This window comes from Ochotona princeps, chromosome 9 (assembly GCF_030435755.1).
Source record: "Ochotona princeps isolate mOchPri1 chromosome 9, mOchPri1.hap1, whole genome shotgun sequence".
In the NCBI taxonomy this organism is placed as follows: Eukaryota; Metazoa; Chordata; class Mammalia; order Lagomorpha; family Ochotonidae; genus Ochotona; species Ochotona princeps.
Genome location: NC_080840.1, coordinates 1,668,791 through 1,689,535, shown reverse-complemented (window position 1 = coordinate 1,689,535; position 20,745 = coordinate 1,668,791). Strand labels below are relative to the sequence as shown.

The 20,745-nt window shown below is 55.2% G+C and overlaps 1 protein-coding gene across 2 annotated transcripts in view; it reads right to left on the bottom strand.

The window, feature by feature from the left end:
- The window catches only part of TRAPPC9 (trafficking protein particle complex subunit 9), a 358,840-nt gene that overhangs the window by 99,697 nt on the left and 238,398 nt on the right, over positions 1-20,745 (bottom strand). For both annotated transcript variants that reach the window (XM_058668446.1, XM_058668447.1), the window contains one exon: positions 13,228-13,338. In XM_058668446.1, the coding sequence (XP_058524429.1) occupies positions 13,228-13,338 (111 nt within the window). The remainder of the gene's footprint in view (positions 1-13,227; positions 13,339-20,745) is intronic.

The following is a 20,745-nucleotide window of genomic DNA, read 5'->3' as shown; positions in this document are numbered from 1 at the left end:
GCTGGACTGGGCTCTCCACTCCCAGGCTGGAATGGGCTCTCCACGCCCAGGCCAGAACACACTGCCAGAAAGAGGCTGGGCACAGGAGCTGGACTGAGCTCTCCACGCCCAGGCTGGAATGGGCTCTCCATGCCTGGGCCAGAACACACTGCCAGAAAGACGCTGGGCGCAGGAGCGGGCTGGGCTCTCCACTCCCAGGCTGGGCTGGGCTCTCCATGCCTGGGCCAGAATGCACTGCCAGAAAGACGCTGGGTGCAGGAGCGGGGCTGGGCTCTCCACGCCCAGGCTGGAATGGGCTCTCCACGCCCAGGCCAGAACGCACTGCCAGAAAGATGCTGGGCGCAGGAGCTGGGCTGGGCTCTCCATGCCCAGGCCAGAACGCACTGCCAGAAAGATGCTGGGCACAGGAGCTGGGCTGGGCTCTCCATGCCCAGGCCAGAACGCACTGCCAGAAAGATGCTGGGCTCTCCACTCCCAGGCTGGGCCGGGCTCTCCACGCCCGGGCCAAGACACACTGCCAGAAAGATGCTGGGCGCAGGAGCTGGGCTGGGCTCTGCAACAGGGAGGGAGTCCAGCTATCCCCTGCATCCAGCACAGGACGGCAGCCCAAGAGGGATCATGAGCCACTAATGGAGACTAAGAAGGGACATCTGACTAGGGATTGGGGGTGGACAACAGCAGAAGCCCTGGGGGGTTGCGACGCAGTGGGCAGAGGGGTACATGTGGTGCTGTCAGCCACCAGGGAGACTGCTTCAACATCACAGGTGCTGGTGAGGGCCCCTGGACAAGGCCTCCACCCTTGGGAGGTAATGGCAGGGAGCCAGGTGAAGACTTGGCTCCACTGGCTCTGCAGGTGATGGAGCGACCTCTAACAAGAAGTGCTGGAGCAGCTCAGGGCAGAGACAGGGCAGCAAGGACAGGTGGTGGGTCAGCAGCAGGCCTCCTCCCAGGCAGCACATGGCTTGCCTTTCACTCACCAGTAGGAAGGGCGCTCTGGGGTGAACCGAAAGGCCAGTCCCTATACCTCCATTCTCCCAGCCTCCAGGAACACTCCCGGAAGGCGGCCTTTCCCGGGGAAGAGGGGACCACACCGAGACCCCCACTCAGCAACCAGGAGCCAGAGTGGAGGGTGGTCAAGCTCCGCAAGAGCTTTTGAGAGAAGCTGCCCAGAGTCTGAGCAGGGGGCAGGCTCTGAGGGCTGGGCAGGCCATCTCTGTCTAAGGGGATGTCTCCTTTCTCTGGACAGGGGACTCGTCCCCCACCAGAGTCTGCCGGAATCACTTTTCCTTATTGTGACAGCTGAGCCTGGCATTACAAATTCCATTAAAGCACAATTTCTGCGTAGCCGCCTAACAGTCAATTACACAAATGCGCCGTAATTTGTTCATCACTCCCTATTGTTGGACATTTTAGTTGTTTGCATTGTTTCTGGATCGTGCATAACACAGAAACAGGCGTCCATGTGGTTAAGACTCGGCCTGCCATCTGGAGCTCCTTCCCCAGTGAGCTTCCTAGGCAGGGGAGCAGGGCAGTGCTGCCTGTCTAGCGCTGGGCTGTGCACCAAGACAGTGCCCCGAGGTGTGTTCGTCCTCATGGTGGCTAGGCCCTCCCGTGGGGCAGAGCACACATCTGTGACTGGGCGATCGGCAAAGATCAGAGATGATTGTCACTAGGGGTTCCGCAGCAAGGCCCCTACTGCACCCCAAGCACTCAGCCCCTGCTCCTCCATGTCCAGCATAAAAACCCCAGGGCTGGAGGCAAGAACCAGCCCAGCCCATGGCAGGAATTCCATCCCTCCCTCTTACACACCTGATCCCCTCTCAATGTCTGCACTTGTGCATGGCAGGGGCTTTAGAAAGAGGAGGTGGAGGCCCCTCATTCCTCCAAGAGCACTTGAAACCTGGGGCCTTGAGGAGCCACTATCATCCAGGGACCCGAAGGGGACCCCAAGTCACGTCTTGAGGCAGCCTACTCAGCAGTGCCAGGTCAGATGGCAGGCAGCACCCATTGTAAGGCACCTGCCAGGCTCTGGGGCCAAACACAGAGACACAAGTGGGATGGCACCCGCCCTCCTGCTAGGACCCTCCGCTGGCTCCAAGTGAACTCGGAAGCACTTAGCATCCCACGAGCCAGTATGACCACCTTGCACGTGACCAAGCATGGGGTTCAGCCACCACCAGGTCTGCATGGCTCCCACATTCACCTCTGCTAGACACACCACAGGTGGCACACAGCCATCTCCACAGTGTCCCCTCCCAGAGGGGCCTGACCTAACCAGCCAAGAAGACACAGTCCTGGCTGTCCCCAACCCTTCCGTGTTGGCTATGAGTTCTCGGAGAAGCCAAACCCCCATTCGGGGATGGCGGGGTCTCTTCCAGAACTGTTGTCAGACCCCCCAAAATGACACAGGGATCAATCAATTGCTACTCAGATAAGACACAGTTGTGATAGGGAGGGAGACGCAGCAAGACTGGGTCAACTCCAATACTCAGCCGCACGCAAGAAGGGGTTAATTTCCACGAGCACCCTCACCAGCTGTGAGTGGGTTTGTCAGCACATACGTTCAAGCAGGGAATGTCCCTCCCATCCAGCTGCCCAGCAGTGATCCCAGTACCCCTGGGTCTTAGCTCCAGCACTGGAGGGGTGTGCGGGGGGCTGGGAAGCTCTCTGAGGACTTGCCTTGGTCTCCTCCTTGGGGTGGCTCCTGCCTGCCACCTTTCTCCACCACTTCTCACAGCGAGGAAACAGCCCACTCATCGGTACTCCCCACCCCAGCCCCTAATATGCGGCCTCGCCTGCTGCCACGTTCAGAAATGACTGGTCCACTTGGAATGTTCATGTACATTCTGGAATGTTCCCTGTGTACCTTACAGTGTTGAAGGGGGAAGGGAAAGGCCCCAGTTCTGCCCTCAGAAGAACAGGGCTGGCGCTCACTGCTGGGCTGGGTACTCTGGGTACAGGAGCCACCAGCCAGGTGGCAGGAAGTCATGTGCTCTGATTCTTGGGGCTCAGAGAGATACTAGAAGCAGAACAAGCCCTTTCCCCTCCCACAACACCCCTGGCCCCTTAGCGTCCGTCCCTCACTAGTGCCAGGCACGCAGTGAGTTCCCAGCAGGGACTTGCTTCACAACCAGAAGCAGCAAGGAAAGCCAAGTGCACAGAGCTCCCGTGGTGAGCATCTCCGTCCAGATCCTAACACAGACGCAGCCAGCAGGGGCCTGGGCCAGCCCTTTGATTTGGCCAGTCCTCTGGCTTCTCAGCCAGGCGGTGGGGTAGAATGCAGTTCACAGAGGGAAGCGGACAGCCCTGGTCACCCTCCGCTGGCACTGAAAGCCACCATACCTGGTTGAGCATGCCACGGCAGCATTAGCGTGGGGAAGACCTGGGTCTGCCCTGGAGACGCGCTGCTGGCTCACAGCTCTTCTGAGTTAATGAACTTCACGCAGACTCTCTGCCGAGCTAAATGGCTGCACCCAGTCAGCCTCACTTCACCAGGTGTGTGGGGCCAACAGCTTCAAGAGCGAGCCCTCCCCTCCCGGTGCTGCCCTGTCACCCTCACTCCTATCTTGTTCTCAGGTAGGTATTTCTCCTGCAGCATGAAGCATGTTGCAGCCGCCACCATCCCAGGAACGAGATGACGATTTTTCTGAGCGCGGTGTCCCTCCCGCTCCGGAACCTCCTCCCCCTAAGGGACAAGTTCAGCGGTGCCCCCCCAGGGCAGACTCTGGTGAGCACCTCACCCTCGTTGCCTGCTCCCTCCATGGTCCAGGCTGCATCTCCTCCAAAACCAAGCCAAACACGGTGCTGGAGGCTGGAAACAGGAGGCCGGGGCGAGGGCAGAGGCTGCGGGCCCTGGGCCCCAGGAGCTGGAGGTCTATCGTGAATGCTGTGCGCCAGTACACTCAGCTGCCTCCGGGGATGCCTGTGTCCTGTCCCAGAGTTCCCATCAAGTCCCAACTCCTCTGCTTCCCATCTGGCTTCCCGCTGGCGCACCCAGGAAATCACTAGATGATGGGTCACATGCTGAGGTCCCTGCCACTCATGCAGGAGAGCCAGAGAGAGCTCCTGGCTCCTGCCTCTGGCCTGGCCCAGCCCTGGTGCATGCATCAGGGGAGTGAGCCAGAGGGTGGAAGATACCTCCTCCCACCACAACCTTCACTCTTTCAAGTAGATAAAAAGAAGCCTTTTAAAATAAATAACTAAAACTAAATAAAATAAGAATAAGAATAAGAACTTGGCAGGAAATATTTGGGCTCTTAGGTCAGCAAGGTCCTTTAGGTATGAAACGGAAGCACAGGCAGAGGCCGGCACAAGAGTGTCTTGTTAAGCCTCCACTTGTGGTGCCAGTATCCCATATGGGTGCTGGTTGGTGTGCCAGTGGCTCCACTTCCGATCCAGCTCCCTGCTTACAGCCTGGGAAAGCAGCAGAGGCTGGCTCAGGTCCTTGGAACTCTGCACCCTCCTGGCAAACGCAGAAGCTCCTGGCTCCCAGTGACTATAGCAGCTGGCACACAGAAACACTGCCCAAGTTACCATAAGCCCTTGGGTCCCGGGCCTCCCCAGCCCTGAAAGGTTCCATGGAAGGTGTGCAGATGGCAATGCCCCCTTGGTGGCTGCAGCCGTCCAGCCCCAGCACAAGCCAGAGCCACTGGCCCCAGGTCTGGGGCTCCCTCAGTGCCCCGGGGTTCCTGGAGGCTTCTAGATCCAGCCGGGCAACCATTTCCAAACTCGAGACAGGAAAACAACTCTTGTGTTCCGTTTTGAGCTACAGTGGGAAAGTCTGAAGATTTCTGAGCACTTACTCAGACACTGGGGAGGAATGAGGGTGTGCATGGTGGTTCGAGGATTCCCGGCAAGGGTGTGTGGAAGTCAGGCAAGGGGACCCATCAAACCAGGTGCCCCCCCACCAACATGGGCCCGCAGGCACCCTGGCCCTTGCCAGGGAGACCAACAGAACCAGTGCTGGAGCCCGGCCTGAGCAATCACTCAGAGTACTTAGGTTTCTAAGTGCCTACCGCTGACGGAACAGGAAATACAGCAAAATAAAGAAGCCAAGAGGAAAGGCAACCACCACCACAGGCATGACGGTGACAAAATCCCCGTGGAGCACCTGGCCTGCTCTGAGCAAAACCCGTGAGAGACAGGCGAGCTGAAAACGTGCCTGGAGACACTTGCACTGGGGCAGAGCAGGCAAGGCTGCCGCCTGCTGTGCCAGCATCCTACATGGGTGCCAGCGCAGGTTCCACCTGCTCTACCTCTCCCCTTTCTCCTCCGCCCCCTTGCTCCGTCACTCCTTCTCTCTCAAACACTATTTTTCAAATAAAATAAATCTTTTTGAAAAGTGGGTGTGCAACCTATCAGTTTCTGCAATCAGGATTCACACAAACGTGAAATTCCAGCGCACCTAGCCGCTCAGCAGGGAGCACCCTGGCTGGAGATGTGGGCACAGTGAGGGACTGCTGGTTTTAAGAGATAACAGGCTACTGTGGCTTTTTTTTTAAAGGAGCTCCAGCATTAAAAATTCAAATAATTACAGATGAAATAAAATGAATGCTTGGATTCACTTCAAAATGCTGCAGGGAAAGGGAAGCGGGCGGAGGTGGAGGGGATGGAACTCGTCTGCGGGCAGGAGCCCCACAGGGACACGGAGGCTCACATCACCAGGGCCTTCCGTACACGTCTGGAAACCCTGTGCGACTTGTGTGGGCTGCGCCACCACCTGCAACAACCTGGGTGATGGATGAAGGAATCAGAGCCAGCAGTGTGCACGAGCCACCACGGCACACTCTGAGCATGTGTGCAGGCTGAGTCGTACACGTGTCACTGTGGGACACCCTGCCAATTAAAGCTCAGTGCTGGTGAGGGGTGCAAGTGAGCGCATCACCTTTTGGAAAGCTCCCCAGGCAACTACAACACGCAGCAGAGTGTGTGAGCCTCCAGTCTGACATGAGCAGACACAGGAGAAAAACTCAACCCAGGGGCCAGCACTGTGGCGTGTGGAGTTTAGCTGCAGCACGCAACGTTAGCATCCCACAGTCCCAGCTTCTCCACTACTCATCCAGCTCCCTGCTGATGTATCTGGGAAACAAGAGGAAGATGGCCCAGGTCCTTGAGCCCCTGTGCCCATGTGGAAGACCCAGCCGGAGTTCCAGACTCCCGGTTTTGACCTGGCCCAGTCCCAGTTATTGTAGCAATTTGAGAAGCGAACCAGTGGATGGAGGACCTCCTTCCACTGCACTGCCCAGTAACTCTGCCCTTCAAATAAATGAATAAATCCTAAAAACAGGAGGGCAGGAGCTAATCGTGTCCGACAGAGCCGCCCTACAGCACGGCACTGTGTCCAGCAGGGAGCACCTGAGACATGTGGGCTGGAGGCTTTGCGGGCACAAAGAGCAAAGGTTGGCTGAGTGTGGTTCTGCTGCCACTGGCCCCACTACACACACCTCAGAAATGAAGAACCCCTGCAGACCATGCAGAAGCTCACAGCTCCCTGCTGGCCTGTGACCTGTGAGGTGCCAGAAGGTGGGTGGTGGCACAGCAGGAGGAAGAAGCTACTGTTCTCTTCTGGGGCTTCCCGGTGCCCTGATGGCTTCTGTCTAATGATTCCTGCAGCACACCCCAACCAACAGGAACCTTCCTCAGAGGGCTGAGGGGCACCACTATATCCCCCAAAACTCACTTGAACAAGCCCACCCCCTTGCCCAGGTGCCAAGCTGTGGGATGGTATGGACCTGTGGCTCTGTTCCCACCAGCCACCACCTGTTCAGCTGTCCAGACCAGAATGCCACCCAACCCTTGACGTGAAGTCCTCTCTGCAGAGTGACAGGGTGGTTCCTCGCTCCTGCCAGACAACAAGACAACTTCCTTTAGATAGCCCCCAGGGACTAGGCGAACAAGGCTGCCAACATGCGCTGAGGGGCAGTCTGCCCGCTAGCCACACCGAGCTCCAGCCATGGCACATGCATGGGCCATATGGAGGGCACAGCCCTGGGCTGAGCGCTTGGCATGGGTGGGTTAGTTCTGCCACCTGGAAAAGGCACAGGGCCAGAGGAGCAGCCTCACAGAGGCAGGCCAGCTCATGGCCTGCAGGGGATATAAGGGAGCCCCATCAGGCCCCAGGGCTGAGCCCCAAGGAACCTGGGCCCTGCAGAGCTCAGGATGGGCCTGTGGGCAGGAGGGCAGGGACCAGCACCCTGCTGCAGAAGCCCTCTTGCACCCTAAGATCTCAGAGGAACCAAACACCGCACGGCGTACAGAAGCCTCGCCGAGTCACCGCGTTTTTCTTCACTTGCGGATAGTTTCCCGTGTCGTCTGCATCAGTAAGCCAGCACGTCTCACAGGGCATCGAGTCTCACTCATCAAATCAGTCCACTGGCTGGAGCCCTGCCACCTCTGCCTCTGCTGGCCAACCATCATGCAGCACCTTCCTTGGCCATCTGGGCTTCCATCAGCGCAGCTTCACAAACTGCTCGCGTGCACAAGGCTCGGGAGGTGCTAAGCGATGGTTATCCGGCAGAGGCAGAGCAGGCAGGGCTCCACTCCAGCAGGGGCTTGGGGCTGCCTGCCAATGGCTTACTAAAATGACACGGAGCCTCGGTTCCCCAAACCCCAATAACCACTCAAGACCAAGAGCACAGAAAGATGCTTTTGTTAAAAAAAAAAAAAAAAAAAAAACCAGAATGAGACAGAGAGAGAGATGACCCCTCTGCTGGTTCCCTCCGCAGATGGCTGCAACAGCCAGGGCTGGGTTAGGCTAAAGCTGGGAGCCAGGAGCTTGCTCCAGGTCTATTGCACAGGTACACTGGAAATCGTCCACTGCTCTCCCAGACACATTAGCAAGGAGCTGGTTCTAAAGTTGAGCAGCTGGGACTTGAACAGGGGCCCGTACAGGATGCTGGCACCTCAGACCTTGGCTTAACCTGCTGAGCCACAGCGCCTGTCCAAGATGGATGCACCTTGTTTCCAGGAGTTGAGTTCCTGGAGGACTCTCTCATGTCCCTTTCAGGCTAAAAAAACAGATGCCAGGGAAACGCCCCAAAGGGTCAGAGAACTCAGCGGGGACCACAGCAGGGAACACCTGTACTGGCGATGCAGAAATACTAAAACCTCATAAGCATGGCCAGGGAACTTCCTGGGAATCCAAGCACCACACCTCACTGTGATGCCTCGTGAGGTTTTGCAGAGCCTCTGAACAAGCAGGAACAAACAGCTGGGGGTGCAGGCTGACCTCAGAGTCGGGGCTGCTGGCGGCTTGAAGGACAACACCAAGGCACCCCACCTCTGCCAGCTGAGACCATCCAGACACCACAGTGGGCCCCAGCAATGAGTCCCTCCAAAGCAGTGGCACCTGACCTGCCAGAGCAGAGAACCAGACACTCATAAGGAGGTACCAGCTAGCTCCAGAAATCAGACTTACATACGTGCGAGGGTTATCAGGGAATTTCATTTTAATGGTTGGATAATTAAGCCCCCCAAAAAGGTGGTAAAAATAATTATCATAACTTAATTTTCCACTAAGTTTGTTCCTGCTGGTGACACTACTTTTTTTTTCCTAAGAAATTCACACGGTCTCACTCAGAAAGGCCGCCCACCAATCCTGGTCACGTTGGGGAGGGACTCCCGGTTCTGGGAATCTCCGAGTAACTGGGGCTGATGCTGCAGCAGGCCCTGTGCACTCATCCTCAGCTTCCTGGCTCTGCCCACTGCCGGCCCTGGCTTCCTGGGACATGAAAGTCGCTGCAGGCGGTGGCGGTGATTGGCGCTGTGGGACCCAGAGATGCTGTCAGCACTGGCGACCAGCACCAGGCACAGGCACCCAAGGGTGGAGCTGGCACAGTGGAGACCACGCGCTTTCGCAGGCACACTGGGGAGCCACTTACTTCCAAAGAGGTCAGAAGACTGCTCCTGAGCTTTGGGGTCCCCCCGCAAGCTCATCTGTCGTGGTGAGACTCCAGAAGTGACAGCCACAGGGAGTGGTGGTGAGCCCAGTTATAAACACAGCATTCTCCAGGACCAAGCCCCAGAAGCAGGATCACACCAGACATGCGCCAGACCCCTAGCCTCAGATCAGGGAGAAATCACAGTGCCCCCAGGAGGTCAGATATGTTCCACAATGACATCACTTCCTCCAGGAAGCCTGTCCAGCTGCCATCCCAGTGTCCTCCAGCCTGGGTGGGGGGTACGTCCTCACCTCCCTGCGTCCTATCCCACCAAGGTCTGTTAGTGTGTTTCTCTTCCTCAAGGCAGTGAGAGAGAGCTCAGCGCCACATTCACACGGGGTCCTGCCTGTGGGGCGGGTACCAGGCACAGCCTCAAGGAGACACTTGCGCAAGTCGAACATCTGGTCTGCCCCGCCTCCCCATCTTCTGCTGGTTGAGGTGAGGCTTTCCCCGGCTGAAGGCAGCTGGGAGGTGGAGGAGGCCTTGCAGAGCAGGAGGGGGACATCCCACCCCCTGCAACACATGCGCAGCTGCAGCATCCCAGGGCTGCACCAGGCCCTGCTCGGCAGGAGCAGGCTTCCCCACGGCGCCAACGCAGCAGGGCCCCAGCCTTTGGCAGCGGACAGATGGGTTCCCGCTAAGTGACTTTGATCAATTTATTCAGCTTGCTTATCTAGAAAAATGAGGACAAAACCTCCCACATGAGGCTCCGAGGTCCAAATGTGTGAATGAGCCTTCACATGGGAGGTACACCAAGCTCTCCTGCACATGTCTCCTCCATTCCTGGGTCCCTCCCGGCCCCACCCCTCCAGAACAACACACTGTTTCTGGCTCTTAGACCAGGCTGAATAAGCTGTACCCAGGCCCCTGCCAGCCCCGTCCCCAGACCACACCTCTCAGCAAGGAGTGCTGGCAGCCGCTGGACCCTTCTTGGACACCTGACCATCTGAGCAGCAGCAAGAGGAGCTGTCCCGCACCCCAGGGTGGCGCTAATGGAGAAGTCCTAACTCCAGGAAGGAACAGAGCAGAGGCACCAAGCTGGGCCTTGTCCGAGGCAGGATGGTGAGATGCTTTCCAGCTGACAGGAAGGCACAGCTGCCTGTACCTGAGTCCTTCCAAGGCCCCAAACAGCTGTGAGACCCCTAGAAGACTTGGGAGTGGCCAGGAGGGGCGTCTCTCATCCAGGCATTCGAGCCTCCCACACAGGGACTCAGGCTGGCCGGTATCTTCAGCAGCAGGTGCACTGGGAAAGTGCCAAACTCAGCTCCGGGAGACACTGTCCCTCTGCTTGTCCCACCCCCCCGCCTGCCCCCCGGCCAGCTCTGCGTGTCACACGGCAGGCGCTGCTGCTCCCTGGCCAGGAGGGTCTTTACTTATTCATCTTGTCACTCCTGGAGCCTGACAAAGAGCTTGCTCGGAAAAGTATCAATATTTATTGAATGAATATTTCATGAAAGAATGAAAGAAGAAAAGAACACGCAAGTTAGGAGAGTTCAGAAATGAGAATTTAAGTTTAAAAAAAAGCTTAATAATAAAGGAGCCTAAAGCACAAGACAAAATGGCAATTATTAGAGGCTGTTAATATCAGCAGCTTCCCACAGTCAGAGCCGGGCAAGCGAATGCCATGCCGCCCACAAAGACTCCGCAGAGCTGAAGGTGTGATGTCAACAGAGACGCAGGCTGGGCTCCTCCAGGAGTGCAGCCAGTCCCTGCCCAGTGCCGTCCATAACCAGGAGCCCCACATGCCTCACAGTGTGTACACGGCGGGGTCACAGAGCCCACAGAGAGTACTGTCCACACCCAGGACCCCGACACACCTCATGGCACACACACGACGGAGTCACAGAGCCCACAGTTCCATGCAAGGGTGAGAGCCAGGGCCCTTAAGGAAACAGTGTGACCTGGCTCCTCTCCTCACAGGAAAACCCCAACAGCCACAGAACTTGCAGGCCAGCTGGAGAGACAGCACTGGGGACAGGCCTTCCAGCCATGGCCATATTACCAACGATGGCATTAAACGTGGACACCTGGGAAACCGCTTCCAGGTGAGCACATTAGCATGGAAATGGGATAAGTGGCCTATTTACACAATGAAATACTAATCAAAGCCACTATGAGAGGATCCATTCCTGATGGGCTGCAAAGCACATGGGCTGAGTTCAAGTTTTCATATAGGCTCAGGGTACACTTAAATAAGAGACTGTTAGAATTATGATTCCTTATGAAGGACTACACTATTATAACAAAATGGGAAAAATCTGATGGGGGTGGGAGTTTGGGCGGAATCCCAGCCTATACAAAATTGTACCACATAATTCGAAACTAAAAATAAAAATATATTCAAAGTAAAAAAAAAAAAAAGACATATAGGTGTGGGGGTGCGGCCATTCACATCACAATGAGATGCAACTCTCAAAACCAAACGTCCTGTAGGGTTGTGGATGAATAGCAGCAGCACGGACAACGAAAGCAGCCAAGTCCGAAGGCAGCAGCACAATCGCCTCCTGAATCTAAAGTCCCCGAGAGAGGAGGGAGAGGTGGCAGGAGCTGGGTGGCCGCCAGGCTGCTTTCCTTGTGGTTCCCAACACTTTCTCACGGACAACGACAAATGCAGAGGAAATCTGAAAGAGCCATTCGGCAACCACCCTACGTGGACACGACGCTGGCCGGCACAGCCTCACACCTGCCCGGGCTCCCCATGCTTCACCCGTGATCCCTTGCGGCCAGTCATTCCACCTGTGTTTTTATACGTCTCCAACTCCACTGATGGCATCCAGCACACCTGTCATTAACTAGCGCTCAAGTTCTGTTCACAGCTTTTTCTCTGGATGCAAAATTGAACAGTGAGGCATGCAAACCTCACATGAACATTTCCTGGGCTCTAACAGGTGTGTGTACCCTGCGTAGGACCCGAACTCCCACGGAATTAAAGTCACAGGACCATGAGCTAGAAAATCACTGTACGCTTTTGTTCAGCCAAGCCCCATGCACCCTCTCCAGAGGCCTCCTCTGCCAACCCAGCATTCTCCGCCACAGTGTGGGTAGGCTCATGCTAAGCTTTCACACAAGTAGACTCGCACAGTATGAGCTATTGCACCACAGCGTCCACACAGCCAGCACAATGACCGTGAGCTGGAAGCAGGTGGGTCATCTGCTCCCCACCTGTGCCCAGGCCCAGCCATGGGTAGGAGATAGGACCAGAACTTCCCCACCGCTCCACCATGCGGCACAGCCAGTAACCTCGCACTGTCCGTCCTGGGACGTTCTTGACTGGGTCCTTCTGTGGCTGCACAAGGAGAGGTCGCAGCAGGGTGATGGGGAGGTGTGCTCTGTTGTTCAGGAAAGTACAAGCCTGCATTTCAAAGCGATGGTGCTACTCCGCATCCCCACCACCGGATCCCAGCAGCTTCCTGCCCTCACCACCAGGTCCCCCTCACCACCACCAGGCCCCCCTCACCACCACCAGGTCCCAGCAGCTTCCCGCCCTCACCACCACCAAGTCCCCCTCACCACCACCAGATCCCAGCAGCTTCCTGCCCTCACCACCACTGGGAACTATTTCCTTTAATTTTAATTGGACGCCTGTGTAGCCACATCTCCCTCAGGTTTGCACAGGCATTCCCTTGTTGATGGGGGAATGATAAGTCAGGGACTTCTTAAGGGACTGCATCTTTTTTAAATGAGAGAGAGGAAAGGAGACAGGGAGAGACGAGAAGAAATGCAGTGACCTGTTTACTCTTACTTCAGACACGGCATGCTACTTCCCAGGTAGTTTTCTTCATGTCTGAAGTCCGTGGTGATTAAAACACATTATTCCCTATATGATCCCAGCGTCCCCCTGTTAATGCCTCCTGGCACACAGGGAGGCCAGGAGCAGGTGGCGTTCCGGTGAGTAGCTTTGGGCCTTCCCAGGAGCACAGACCTCACCCTGTCCTAGGGACATGCCCTTTCTTCCCTCGTGCCATTGACCTGTGGCCCCGTGGTAGTAACTCCTCCAATGAGCCTGACGCTGCAAAACAGTTCCCAGACCAGGGGCAAACGCTGCCAGGCCTGCTTGCCAGGGCAGAGGCCAGGGCGTCCTCAGTGGCAAGGCGCAGCCCAAAATGCGGCTGCTTCCTCATGCCCGGCTCCAACACAAGGTCACTGAGTGAGGGTGACCACCTCAGCACCCCGGGGCAAGGCCTCCAAGGGCAGGCTCCCCTGCTGGCCTCCTCCACCCAAAGCAGGTGAGGGCAGCACAGACAAAGCCCCAGCCTGAGGTGGTCCAGGGGACTATGGGCACACTCACCGCTGGCACTCGCCGGCACGCAGGACCAGCTCCTCGTCGCTCCTGGCACTTACTGACAGCTCTTGCTCTGTGGCATTGAGGACGTCCAAGAGCAGGTGGCACTGCCGAGTACTGTGGTGGGAGAGAAGAGAGAATTCAGAACCCCAACCAGCCCTGTGACCCCGCTATGCCTTCCTCCTCTCCCAGGACTGTTCCCCACCTGAGACTGAGCCCCAGCAACCTCTGTCAATCACTCAGAGGGGACACGTGGATGCACTCTAAACGAGAGTGTGAACGGGCAGTGGGCAGCAGGTAGGCCTCAGCCCTGGCATATGGGCTGTGGGCCGAGGCCCTGGATGGAACTCGAGCTCTCCAAGCCCCTGCCTGGTTCACACATAGAAGACAGGTGGGAAACACCTGCCTTCAATGGCACTCCATAAATGCACTGAGTCAGGATCCCTTCTGCTGCCAGGTGTGGAGAGGGGCATTAGGCACAGGAACCCAGAGACCTGTACAGCAGTTCTTGCTTCTGCACACATCGCCCACCAGCGCCTGACCCTGGGGCTTATCCTGCCCCACTCTGTAACCTCGGAGGACCCCACGGGCCCTCCCTCCTCCTACAGCCCCCACACCTGTTGCCTCCACCGCTCAAGTGCAACAGGAGACACTCCCACCCCATCACACCTGACAACATCTTCCATCCTCACAAACAGTGCCTCGAAAGGAAGGTGCTGCCGTCACCCATAGCCTCTCTCTCTCCCTGTCCTTCCCCTCCAGGAAGGACAGAGATGACAAGGACAAAAGCCAACAGTTTCCGGCAGCAGAGCAAGGGCCAGAGGACGACATCCAGCTTGCAGTAGCTGCTGCAGTCAGCTCCACCTCCCTCCCTCCAGACTCCGCCGCTCCCCATCCAGCATGAAGAGCCCGAGAGCACGCACTTCGTTTGTGTAACGTCACCCGGGCTGGCATTCAGTGCACTGACAGCTTGCCTAACACTGTCACTCTAGAATCCCAAATTCCAAGTGCCACAGTCCGTGCCAGGCAGGCCACCCCTAAGAGCCTGCAGATCCCAACGGGTCAGCCGCAGAGGAGACAGCCACAGGGAAGAAGCCATCACCCCTTCCTGGGCGCAGGGCAGAGCAGGGGACTCAGACACAAAGATGTGCATGTGCTCTGAACCAGCACTGGCTCAATGTGCTTGCACAAGGCATGCGAGTGAGCTGGTGCATGAGGCAAGGCAGCAGGCATGTGCTGCGGGCTGCTGGCTGCTGACAGGGAAGGGCAAGGAGAGCTAAAGCCCTGACCCCTTCCCTGCTCCCACGGCCACCGCTGACAGCCCCACTGCAGGGTCCTACCACCTCATTCACCCTGGAGGTCAGGAGTGCTGGTCTGACGATTGAGGCCAAGACTCGGGGCCCTTGAGACATCATGACCATGTCCCAAAGCCCAGTGCTGTCTGAAGAAGGGAGCTAAGGTGCCCAGGGTGGAGTCACATGGGCTCCACGTACACATGTGTGCACGAGCATACACTGGTATGGGCACACTCACACGTGGAGGATGGAGATACCATCCCAGGACACTGTGGGCATCAGTGTGCCCACGCCAGGGCACACACGTCTTCAGCTGTCATGTTCACACTGGCTAATCCCGGGCTCTCGGGTGGGGGCCTCCCATAGCAGCTCTTTGCCCTGGGGAGTATTTTTCAGCTCTGACACCTGCTGCACATGACCACCTCGCTCAGCTTGACTCAGGCTGCAGGGAAATGAGCCTCCAAGAAGGAGGACTCATCCCTGTTCACCACGACCTCCCGCGATCCTTCACCACCAAGAAATGCCACATGGGAAGGCCAGACTTGTGAAACATTGGTCATACCACACATTTGCAACAAAATGGTCCTAACTAAAGACCATTATGCTCAGTGGAATAAGTCAATCCCAAAAGGATAAATGTATGTTCTCTCTGATGTAAGGCAACCTTTATGCAAAATACAAAACAAATAGATTATGAGTGAACTCATAGGTGAAGTGTATGTTGTCAGCCAGCACACCAGGATGTGATGGCATGCTGGCAGCTCCACTCCTGAACGAAGGAAGACTCCCAGTGAAACAGTTAGACACACCTTGACAACAGGACACTGGATCTTCTACCTTGGTCTATACCTACATGCTACCACACACTTAAATAGGACAATGTTGACAATGTTGACAATGTAACTGTTACTAAAGGACTATACTACTATAATAATACAGGGGAAATGGGGAGGGAGAAAGGGGAGGGCAGGAAGGGAGTCCTTATATCTACAAAAATGTATCATGGAAAATAATAACGATACTTTTCTAAAAAGACAGAATAAGACTCTAATGCATGTTGCTTTCGCGCACAGGAGGAACTGCTGAGCAGGCTGTGTGGGAGCGGACAGCTTCCCTACCCCATGTGCTTTGTGGCCTCATTTTTGTTTGTCTGGCTCACCAGCTGAGTGTGGGGTGCCTCAGTCCAGTGTTCCCATCGCGTCTAATTGTTGACATTATGATACACTGGCAGGTCCCTGTTTACTGCTGCTCATAAACCAATTCCCTCACCCAGACGGCGGTAGCATTTTTGGCCCACCATAATCTCATTTACTCTGTGTATTTTTCCATCACATTTGGGATGATTTTCTTGGAGGCTTATGTTTCACCTGGACATGAGGGTTATTTAAGAAAAAAAAAGAGATTGTACTTATTTATTTGAAAAGTAAAATTACAGAGAGAGAGAAGGCTACCTTCCATCCATTGGCTCACTCTCCAAATGGCCACTACAGCCAGGACTTTGGCCGGGCCAAAGCCGGGAGCTGACAACTCCATCTGGGTCTCCTAAGAGGGCACAGGGGTGCAAGAACCCAGATCATCCTCCAGTGCCTTCTGCGGCACATTAACAAGGAGTTAGGTTGAAAGCAGAGCATGTTGGGGCACGAACTGGGGCCCACACGGGTTGCCGGCATGGCAGGTGTCAGCTTAACTTGATGCGCCTCAATGCTGGCCCTATAGTTGAGCATTATTCTTTTTGTGTGTTTGCTCTGGAATGCATCTTTCTGAAGGGGAAGCCCAAGAAAGCTTCCTCGAAGAAGTGAGGTCACAGGAGCAATCTCTTGGCCTGGCATGGAGGAAACAAGGCAGCACAAGCCCCACAGCATGTACATAGAGGACTTGGTGGTCTGGGGTGAAGCTGGGAGAGGGGCTCAGGTGGTTGGGCAGCACACGCTCTCTCACAAGTGGGGGATCATTAAGCAATTTACCAAACCATCAGCCCAGAGGGAGTCCTTCCCACTGATGGGACAGGCTTCACTTGAGGGACTCCAGATAATGCTGGGCTCCATCGAAAGTGAGGCATCCTGTCCCAACCCCCGCTCCAGCCCCAGACACACACATACCCAGCCAAGAAAATCGCATCCTGCTTGGCAGGAATTCTCAAACTCCTGGCTAGGCTGTTCAGGCATGCCTAGGAGAAAAATGAATTTTATCTGGTACAGGAATAACACCTTTAAAGTTAGTAATTGTTTAATCCCTAAAGTAGTTTCACATTAATTCAGCCCCCTGGACCCCTCCTGCTTTGTGGGTTTTGCCTTTACAAACCCGCTCTTCTGTAGTTCAGGGTCAAGAGTTCTCAGGGCAAGAGTACCTCTGCACTGTTGGCAATATGGATTTTCAAATCGTAATCAGAGCGTGGCGCCCCTCCGCACCAGCTCACTTGGCTACAACCCCACAAGTCGGCCTGCGGGATACAGAAGGGAACTACATGGGCGGGATTCCTGGTTTGATAGAAATCACACGCCCATGATTGAGGGGGTTGAGGAAGTATACAAAACATAATAACAATCTTAGTCAATTGGTTTTTGAAAAGATGAGAAAGAACAGGTTCAAAAAAGGTCGTTGAACAAAAGGCTGGAACATTCAAAGTCAATAATATTTACATGTGTCAACTTTGTTAAACAGAGCTACAGGATTTTTTAAAAAGTTCCAAGAAAATCAACTGACAAGAACAATGTAGTACAAACTGCACGCATGGGACTAAACCCAAAAGCACAGGGGTGTGGGCCATCGCTCCACTATCCCAAAAACTGTGAAGCTCCCCATCAGAGCAGTGCAGAGATTAGCAGTGCAGTGAGGGCTACACTCAAAAGATGGGAAAGCTTGGCACTTGTAAAGCGACCAGTTGCTAAACTTACACAAATTTCCTGTTAACAATAAATCCCGATGGAATTGTGCTTTCAGTGAACTTGGGTGATTCCAGTATTTACTTGGACAACAAAGGGTCAAGAACATGCGAAACAGTCCAAGAAGCAGATCATGGCAGGGCTAGAGCCTTCCGGCAGCTGGGCCAGTCATAAAGGCTTACCAGCAGCGAACTGGGCTGGGGCAGAGATAGGGGAGTGAAAGGAGACGGGGCCCAGAAAGAGTGGGGAATGAGACAGCCCTGTCCATGCAGGGGTCTGCAGACTGACACAGTGTGACAGCCCCACCTCACACCATCAGCACAGATAAAATCCTCACTAGCTTGGGTACTGTCCGTTGGGTAGAGCAGAAGCGAGCCCACCACCCTGCCAGGCCAAGTCGAGGCTCCCATCCAGGATGCTTGCAATGCAAAGTCACCCTAACCTTGTTTCTGCAAAAAAAGGTCAACACCAGCCGTGATGACTACATGCGGCACGCCACAGCCATGTGCAAACCGGGGAGCTGCTGCCTGCTCCCATCCCCCAAGCCCAGTGCTGAAGACCGTGCCGGGTGCCCGTTTCCCTAGCACGGTCACCCTCCCACACGGAGATAGTCCCAGGCCCGTCAGACTCTCCCCCAACATAGAAAATACTTTGACTAATCTAAAACTCTCCCACCCTCCAGCGCCCCAACTGCCTTCTAAATCTAACAGGTATCCACCCGAATGCAACAATCATTAGAGAAAAATACAGGTGAATAGATCATGACCTTGGAACAGAGAAGTTCTCACGTGAGAAGGAGAAGACTGAAAGGCCAGGCGACACGAAGCCAAGGACTTGGGCACAGGGAGAAAGAGCAAAGCCAGTGTAAGGTGGACGACAGGTGCAAACGGTGCTACAATCCGTCACCCTGACAACGGGTGAACTTAGAGGGAACTCTCCTAAATCAGCAAGAACGACGTCATCTGGCAGCAAGTCAAGCAAAGGGCACGAGGGAACCCAACGGCCAGAAGGTAGGAACAGGGTCCAGCCAGCAGCCAGAGACCAAGACACCACTTCACTACACACCTACTGGGTGTTGTGGCAAGGAACACAGAGATGCCCCCTCCATGCTGGCAGGGTGCTGAGCAGGTACAGTTCCTCAAAGCCGAGATGAGGACAGCCTGCTCAGTGACCAGTCAACTCCATTCCCACTTGATGCAGTTCTTGGGTCAGAGTCTGACAGAAGGACACACCCGGGAACGCCCGCTGGACCCTCTGGTTATAAAAGCAGAGAAGGACATCAGACAGCTGGAGCACAGGCCTGCCAGTGTAGCAACACAGGACCCCAGGCAGAAGCGGGTCTGAGGCTTCAACAGCTACACTCCTTCCCATGGGAAAACACTGTGCAGATTGGATACCATAGCAGGCATTTAGAATGTTCCAGAAAGCCCAAGAGGCTCAGCACAGCTGAGGCAAGGTACATCTGCATAAATTTGGTTGCCTTGGCAATGGCTAGAGCAAGAAGAAAAATGATGGGTTGTGATGTGCAGAAAGGCAAAAGACTTACATGATACAAGATTTAAAACAAAAACAGTGCACCTTCTGAAAACATAACATGGGCTTTTAAAAAAATGAATTCAGCTTTGACAGCCAAGGAGTCCTTCCAGAAGAAAAGGCACTTGAGATATCCAGACAAGAATGCGATCATACGAAGGTCTGGGGAGGAAAGTGTGCCAGGGAGATGAACACTTAGTGCAGACACGGCAAGGTGCAGAGTGGCCACGGAACGGAGCAGGCAAAGCGTTTAGTGCAGACATGGCAAGGTGCAGAGTGGCCATGGAACAGAGCAGGCAAAGTGTTTAGTGCAGACATGGCAAGGTGCAGAGTGGCCATGGAATGCAGCAGGCAAAGCGTTTAATGCAGACATTGCAAGATACAGTGTGGCCACGGAATGGAGCAGGCAAAGCGAGTGGTGTAAACTTAACAAGGGGCTCTGGGAAACACTGACTGAACTCGTGGCACTGAGGGACAACATGTGGAAAGTCCTAGGCAGAAGGCCAACAATGGTCGGCCTCTGCTGGAATAAGCAGAGAGTCCCAATTGTGACAGCTGCAGTTCCCAGGGCACAAAACACACATACATACAGCCCAGGACTCAGAAAGCAGCCACAGCAAGGGACAAGGGGACAGCAGGTATCCCGTCCACCCAGCAGCAGGTAGCCAGGGCAGAGGGGCATGGGTGGGCATGGGTGGGCATGGCACCAAGGTAGTCTCTGAGGATCTTCCCATTCCTTTGCTGCCAGCCCAGGGGGCAGAGAGCCCCTCAGCAGGGACCTGGGAATGAATAGGCACCCCCTCTCCCTGACCTGAGGGGCTGGGGTCCTGTTCCATGTCCCTCTCTAGGCCCAGTGTTGAAATGGCAGAGGCGAGCAGCCTGAGATTACCCAAGAACCCCTGGTCCCACCATGGAGCTAAGCAGGGGAGCTGGAGCCTGAGCAGCAGACCCCGGGCGTCGGCAGTGAGTCCCAGGGCAGGACCCTGGGGCATTTGCATGGGGTGGGAGGCTACTCCAAAGGGCATCCCAGGTGCTCTGAAACCCCAACTGCAGCACAGGCCTGGAGAGGCACTCCAGAAACGTGGGCAGGGAGAAGAACAGGGAGAAAAAGTGGAAGATGAAGAGAGGGGAGGGTGAGGGGGGGAGGGGAAAGCGGTCAGGGGAATGAGGAGCAGGCAGTGAGAAGACCAGGCCTACCTACCTGCTAAACCTGATCCCAACACTCTTAGGATTCCAAGAACCCAGGGTCTCAAGACGTTGTATTCAAAACATCCTCAACACAATCTAAAACTACTTCAGGTAGAAAGAACTGGGAAAATGTCAACTCTCCAGGAAAACGATAAAGCCACCAGCAAAGCCTCGTGTGACAGTCTTCCCAGGAGACAAATGTGTGAACACAGAGGGGACCAGCCAAGAGAGAGAGCAGTCTTGGCGGAGGAGGAAGGGACTCAAGGATGGAGATCCCCAGAGGAGTGAGCCCACTGAGGAATGCCAGGGCGTGGATCAGAAAGGACATCGTGCATCACCCAGATCGGAAACATGGTGCCCAACACCAGGAAACAACTCAAGGGTACATGTAACAACTCAAGAAACAACTCAACAACTCAAGGATACATACAAAATCCACCAAGACCCAGGGGCCAGACTACACAGATAAAAGACCTCCCAACACAGAAAAGCAGAAGCCTCATAAAGTCAGCTTGTGGACTGTGCAGGAAGTAAATTAATATCTCTCCAATGAAAACAACACAATTAGAGGGGTGGGCAGTCATCCTATGCAACAGTAACAGCCCCCAAAGTTGTGCCAGAGGAGA